Raw genomic sequence first — 7,285 nt, 5'->3', positions numbered from 1 at the left:
ATCAACCCATATATATGATCGGCCGTTACTTTATGCGCCGAATACTATAGTACGTGGGAGGTATCTACAAGAGCTAGACCCTCTTTAAGTGTGAAAGCCTGCTTCTTTAAGATGCGCTGAATTAACCTAATTTCGGCGATTGAATATATATAAGTACAAGTAGGTATTCCGTGCGCAGATTTCTTTGCGGGGTTTAAATGGCCACCAGTAGATACCAGTAAACAGTCTAGTGCAAATTCCCAAACATACACTATTCAAATAGCTCAGCCATTACCTAGAGCCGCAGCGCTGGACAAGGCGATGGTTTACATATTGCGCACACAAAGTGTCACTGTCGTACAGGTATACCATTAATACGATACAGCGTGGTCCCTGTATATTTATTGTCTACAAGATTAAAATTATTAACGCCGAGGAATCTTTGCATATAACGCATTGTACACTGTATATCATCGACGATCGGCTAAGCGTAATGATGTTCGGGAGTGGCCTGCAGCTATCGCTTTATGTAGCTGAAAAACTCAATGGATTCTAGTTCAGTATTCGATCGCCCATTTATTGTAATTCCGCTGAATATGTAGCTACTCCCACTAGCTAGTGATAGAAAATAATTTCAAAAGGAATAGGCAATACATCAGAATATCTCTCGCTCATCAATATCAGGACCTATGTATGAAGATGTTAACTATATCTGTGGAATTATAGCATTTATAGTAATATGGACAAGATAACAGACCTTGATTATAACTCTACGTCCTTTAAGGCATCGGTATCTGCAATGACACCCACATGTGCATTTCTAGCCCTGTCAGAAACTACTAGAGAAGTTCTCCATGTAATTTTGACATTATCTAGAGTGTAAGGAAGCCTTTCTTTGCTTTTGACATCTTCTCCTGGAACCACGAATATTTCAACTTTATTGATAGCGTCCACCCCCTGAACTTGTGCATCCCATGGGTATTGGAGCTGAGCGTCGATGGTCCATTTGTACCATCTCACGATTGGTGGACCACCACTTGCTGGGTAACCACGAATCGAAAAGAGAATTGGTGACTTCGGGATAGCGGTGTATGGAAGAATCGAGATTTGATGAAGATCGAATGACTGTGCCGGTGAGTTTGGTCGTACTTGGAAATATGGCTCCACCCCACCAGTGTGGGATGAATCCTGAACGAAAAGGAGATTTGGAGGTGATGTGGCGTGATTACGGGGAAAGAGCTTTTGCTCGGATTCGTTGAAGATGTAGTGATTGGGAGACCAATCAACATTTCCATATCCTTCTGGCCAGAGGAAATTACCGTCTGTTGTGACTTCATCAAACTATAAAGAGGAGCTTAGTAAGGTACCACGCACCTAATATCACCTCTACTACATTAAGGAAACAGGGAAACTTGGGCGTACCATCATTGTGACACTGAACTCTTCCGATACATTGATATCGTTATAGGAGATAGCAGGTTGTTCATACTCATGTTCGATGACTTTTTCTTCGGCATATTTCGATTCTGTACTTGCAAGTGCAGGACTGGAGAAAAGAACGAGAGCACCAGAAACAATCTTCATGATCAAGAGTGCGTGCATATTGATGACGGCGTAGTTGGTGAAATTTCTTCAAGAGCTTAGTTCTGAGTTGAGAGTTGTTCCGGTCTTATAATTAGTTAAAGGTTGTTAATGATAAAAGGATACTTGTGTACGTAGTTAAATAACGAAATTTAACAGCTGCCAACACTCATAGTTTAATTCGGACCATCCAATAAAACAGGTGTGTGGCGCGTGTGGCTGACTCCACACAAAGTGCGCCTTGATTCTAGCCCTTACAATAATAAACTGAATATTAAAACCCAAACTTTTGAGTTTTGAGAAAACACGTACCAAGTGTCGATATCCACAGTATTTACCAGCGCTCTCATTTGACTACAACCCAACTTATGGTACTAATGAAGCAAGAAACCTTTCCTCACTGAAATTGCATCTTCGGGGTTTCTTTAGTAAGATTTAATTAGGCTAAAAATTACTTGGCCTAGGTCTAGTAAACTCAACATGATATTTAGCTCCCCTAGTTGTGGTGAGATTTTGTTCGCGTTGTGTGGGATTGATTTTTAAGAACGATACTGACTACAAATCCATTCATTAATTAAATGTATACACATACACCTTATATAGAGTCCTACCCCAAAACTACATGTACTACACATGTAGGGGTAAGTCTGTTGACAGTGGCCGTAGTTGCAACAGTTCTCACTGTCAACTGACTTGCCCCTACACCCGTATAGGTACGTGGGTAGATAAGGCTGTGTCCCGGGGCTATAGCAAAGCTGTAGTATACCATAATAGATTGCTTTAAACCACTTTTCATGAGTTGCTATACTTCGCTCAAGCAACCTACATCACAAAAGCTTTCATGGCTCGACCCCAACTAGGCTGGGCCGAACAGACGAATATGGTCAAATTTAAAGTTCGATACAAACATATTGGTATTTTCTAAATTATATGCCACTATCGGGATTCAACTATACCAATAACGCATGTATGAGCCAGGTATACATATCTCGCGGCAGCGGCCGCGGCACCTCGTTAGGCGCAGGTAACGCATGGGTGATATATCATGACGCGAATCACGAAAATAATTTTACTGATCCTGAACTGAATATAAGGCGCTTAAATCCGCATACTACTCATATGAAGGGGATATTTTGGTTAGCGCTCAAACTCATGTTTTATGCATATGTGGGACCAGTTCTCTTGCAAGATTCACTCGGTATGAATTCTGGCGGTCAAAACCTTGGCTGATGTCGATAAATAGTTTTGAGTCTTACGGGCGTATGTTCGGCCGGTTGTCTAGATTTTATATCAGCTCTTTGAAGTCTGCGAATTTAGCCTGAATTTGTTGAAGCTGGCCCCGCCTTCGCCTCGGTCTATTACGACCCGCTCGGAATGGCACGCGTGCATATTAATTGTCTCGGCATTCCGAGTTATAATTTCGCTGAGAAACCTCATGATTTCTCTTCGTTGTGAGTTGGTGAGCTTTATCATATATATCTTTGGTGTATTTTTGGTGTTTCCATTCTTGAAGTCAATCGTGTATCCACAACAAAATATGGCTCCCTCATTCACGGTTATTGCTACGGCTGGCAAGCCTATTCTTCACCGGGACGACTTTTGGCTCACTGAAGCTCCAGTGCACGATGAAGAGAACGGCCTCACTTGGTTCACCGACATCCCTAGGGGTGTTGTTTACAGCTTCGATATCAAAGTCGGGCAAGAAAGTTTGAAAAGGATTGAGGTTGGCGAGTATGTTGGATGTCTTGCGTTAATCGAAGGAGTAAGTGCGCCCTGTATTATACTGTGACTGGCTTTTTCTTAATTAAGCTTTCCTGGTTCTTAGGACAAGGAGCACCTTGCAGTTGGCGCAAAGAGAGGATTTGGAAAACTGAACACTGGAACCGGCAAATTGGAATATTACAACATATTGTATCCTGATGACCAGGCGAAACAAGATTTGATGCGAATTAATGATGGGGCTGTTGATGTCAAGGGACGTTACTGGGCAGCCGCTATGAGGAGGTTCGTAGACTTAGAATCAAAGATCTTCCAATTGAGTAGCTAACCAAGAACAGTTTCGGGCTTGGGGTTCCTCAAAACGAAGGAGCCGTTTTCTGTTCTGATACAAAGAAGTCCCTACGTACAGTAAAGCATCCAGTTGCTGGACCAAACGGATTCGCATTTTCGCCCGACAACTCAATTATGTATTTTGTGGAAACCCGGCTCCAAACCATCTTTTCATACGATTATGACCCAGAAACTGGATCAGCCACCAACGAGATAGAATTCATCAAATTCGACCCTGAGGTTCATGGCCCAGGAGCGCCAGATGGAATTGCCATATCTGAGGATGGTGATTTATGGGTCGCTGTCTTCAACGGTAACAAAGTGATTAGATTTGACTCGAAAACTAAGGATGTGAAGGGAATTATCGAGGTCCCTACAAGCAAACAGGTTGCTTGCCCAGCTTTTGTAGGTGAAGGTTTGGTCATAACGACGGGAAAACTGGTACATATGGATCCGGAAGTTGGAAAGGGCCATAGCCCGGATGCAGGCGATGTTTTCTATGTCCCCCTTCCTGGTATTAAGGGAGCGGAGGTATACAAGGTCAGGTTTGACTAGAAGAATCATTAGCAATGAGTAATTAAGGCTATCTAGATTATAGAGCTGCAGGTACACGTCTCAATATGGATTTGATTAACATACAATGTGATGTGGTATTTTTCAATGACAATGATATCATGACCATGAGGTTGGTCAAGCAGAGTACCTGGGTTTTGGAAGACTATTTGATCAATTGAGGTACTAAGTGAATAGATCTTATAGTTAGCATGCCCTCGATAAAAGTGTGATGCAATGCGCTGATAATGGCAATGTGTATATTAAGAATTAAAAAAAAAAAAAACATTATGCTTACTCTATGTGCGAAGACCACTAATGATGCCCCGATCTGAGTTTCAATACGCCTGTATCATTCCTCTTTTAAAGAAGGCATTGGCTGTCCTACTTCAATTCCATTAATTCAACGTCCCAGATCATGACCAGCAGATCTACAGAGTTATATATACCTGGCCTAGATGCCAAATTTGGTCGAAACAAAAGGCTTTAGAAGTCATGTACTGAGTTCTTGATGTAATAGTGATCACAAGATGTATGTTAGTCACTGATCTCAGATAGACCTTGCACATGAGCCCCAAGCACAGGCGGCCGATATATGTACCGTTCGTCATTCCATGGATCCAAGGCTCGCCGCAATGGGAAGTGGCACTACTAACTCACGCGCGAAACCGCTGATATCTCCACCCCGGAGATCACTATGACCCCTAGGTTTTACTGGTGATATTTCTCCATTTCTTCCGGAAGTCCTCATTCTTGCTTACTAAAGACTTCGAGGATTTGGGGTGAGTTGGGCTACGTGAATGCCAGTAGACGTTTAGCAATGGGCTTTTAGTATAACCTTCATTTGCACAAACGTGTTGTGTGTGTGGCCGAGGGTTGTGGACATGTATTATTGTGATAAACAACATTGTAAGGAAGAAAGAAACGCCACGTGCATAAATAAGTCCATACTGGGCATGGGGTAAAAAGAATGAAATGTGTATAGAAGAGCTGACTACCCAACCTTCAAGTTTATGTCTCTAGTGCTAAAACCTCATTTTCACTATCCTCATCCTTCGTCTTAATCCACCCGTTCATGGCTACCACTAACCTCACTAGATCCCATTCGCCTCTCTCGCCCACAAAGTCACATATCACAACACCACAAGTCCCACCCCCGCCATGATCTATTGCTAGATGGCGCTTCACCTCGATATTGACCTTTCTCGCCACATTCTCCGGCCAACACCCCACCTTCCAGAAGTTACATCCTGACAAGAAGTTTAAAAACAGCTGATTCACATTTGTCGGCACTGCGGCACGGTCAAGGTGCTCCCTAATGTATCTAATCTTCTTCTCGATGGTCGGGGTATCCAAAACCTCACAGAAGTCCTGAACCCTGCACATCCCGCCCGGTGTCGAAGTATCGTAGGAATTGTATTCCCAGTCCTCTGCGTTAATGCCTGCTTCCCACGTGGCAGATAAGAACCGTCGGAATAGGATGCACTTCCCACGCGCTTCTCCGAGAGTCGGGACTCGAGTATGGTCCAACCACCACCGGTGCGCCTGGGGCTCGATATACTGCTCCCTGAGATGGCGCGCAAACACTTCATCAGTCGCACCACCCCATCCCTCGCGCTTGAGTGATATAATCACTGTCTCCCCCGGATGCTCATCCAGGAATTGGTATGTCCTTTCCAGAAGCGTGCTCAACTTTTTTGCGGGTAGTGACAACGATATAGGGAACGCAGCATGAACAAGAGTAAGCTCTCCAGAACTTTCGACTTGACAGCGAATGTCGAAGAAGCGGATTCCGTGCTCAAGCTGTGTGCGGATACTGACAGCCTGGCAGCGGACAGAGGGTAGTGCACGGTAGCAGGTTGGGGAATTATGGGTTCCGGGGATTGAAAGAGAGCAGAGAGAGACACTGTCATGGAGCTGTGTCTGCCATTTATGCAGGGGAGCAGTGGACAGGAGGGCTACATGCGCGTGGGAACTATGGAAAACACTGTGGAAGCGGTGGGGGGAGGAAGGGGTTAGACAGATCACAGATGGGCTCGAGCTGCTGTCTAGGTCTATTCTGAACTTCCCGCCACTATCAAGAACTTCGAAAACAAGCCTCACAACGTCTCCAGCTCCATGCGTAACTCTGATGTCAGTTTTGACAGTCGCAAACGGCAGAACAACAAGCTTCGCAGCACTCTCTGTGAATGCCTTTGCGTTCTCTGCAATAACAATGCTTGTAGGGCCTGAAGCAGGTGCGACACCGCTTGTCCTCAAAGCACTTGAAAGATGCTGTGTCAAGTTCCCAATATTATGGAGATTCTTGATCGTTATTGGGGCAGGCCCTTTCTGCTTGGATGCGAGTGGGAACGTCGCGAAAGATGTGACCGTTAGCGGCGTGGACGAGACATTTCGGAGCGTGAGGAACTCTGCCCGGGGTGCCATGGAGGATTAGGGTAACTCGTATGTACCCGGAATAATAGAGGGAGTTCGGAGGGGATAAGTACCTACAGACATGCCTATTGATACATGGTGTTGATCTTCAATTGGATGAGGGGGCCAAGCTCGTCTGGGTGAATCCCTGAAATGAGGCTCTCGCGCTGCTGCGTCGCGCATGCTCTAACTTGGCATAATGCTTACATAAGGATCCTAATATACCTTAGGCGATCAGTCCAAATAAAAATCGAGCCTGGTAGCTAGCCATGCTCTGATAAACACAGTTCCTGTTTATCCTATCCTCGAGTTTCTTACACGCTAGAAAGCTCCACCTGCTCCACTAGAGACTTCGATTTGGACTGACCGCCTAAGGGATACTATAGACATTCGCCTTTAGATTTGCGCATTGGGCTCCAATTATGACGTACTGGCCTGTACGTAAGCTCAAATTGTTTTGTCCAGTGATAGAACAGCCTTTCAGCCCAGTTCAATTCTTTGAGATTTCCGGTAGGCCTTCAGGATGGGTCAATGAATGAACTATATAGTGGGTGTGTACGTGTGATTGAGTTTGTATGCTTGCAATCATTATCATATCCCAATCAAATCAATTTTTAGAGTATACATAAGTAGTAGTACATGTAACTGCATGCACTTCTGCTCCAAATATATCTGCATATACATATGACCAGCTTGTTAATCAATTGAT

General features: G+C 44.3%; 3 protein-coding genes across 3 annotated transcripts; 1 reads left to right on the top strand and 2 right to left on the bottom strand.

Moving 5' to 3' along the window:
* Positions 1-634: 634 nt before the first annotated feature.
* Positions 635-1,581, bottom strand: LAJ45_07282 (uncharacterized protein; the record flags this gene model as incomplete). Its single annotated transcript, XM_046116840.1, has 4 exons — positions 635-666; positions 737-749; positions 820-1,320; positions 1,402-1,581. 4 exons carry the CDS (start codon positions 1,579-1,581, stop codon positions 635-637), a joined length of 726 nt encoding a protein of 241 aa, XP_045969875.1.
* A 1,516-nt stretch (positions 1,582-3,097) lies between these two features.
* Positions 3,098-4,372, top strand: LAJ45_07281 (uncharacterized protein; the record flags this gene model as incomplete). The annotated part of the gene is made up of 5 exons (XM_046116839.1): positions 3,098-3,322; positions 3,386-3,564; positions 3,618-4,154; positions 4,208-4,294; positions 4,360-4,372. The coding sequence occupies 5 exons, from the start codon at positions 3,098-3,100 to the stop codon at positions 4,370-4,372; spliced, it is 1,041 nt and encodes a 346-aa protein (XP_045969874.1).
* An 800-nt stretch (positions 4,373-5,172) lies between these two features.
* LAJ45_07280 (uncharacterized protein) lies at positions 5,173-6,588 on the bottom strand (the record flags this gene model as incomplete). Its single annotated transcript, XM_046116838.1, has 1 exon — positions 5,173-6,588. The coding sequence occupies one exon, from the start codon at positions 6,586-6,588 to the stop codon at positions 5,173-5,175; it is 1,416 nt and encodes a 471-aa protein (XP_045969873.1).
* Between the last annotated feature and the right edge of the window lie 697 nt (positions 6,589-7,285).

The sequence above is a fragment of the Morchella importuna genome (genome assembly GCF_003444635.1).
Source record: "Morchella importuna strain M04M26 chromosome Unknown Morimp01GS023, whole genome shotgun sequence".
NCBI lineage: Eukaryota > Fungi > Ascomycota > Pezizomycetes > Pezizales > Morchellaceae > Morchella > Morchella importuna.
Note: the sequence above shows the minus strand (reverse complement) of the source record. Positions and strands in the feature narration are given on the sequence as shown.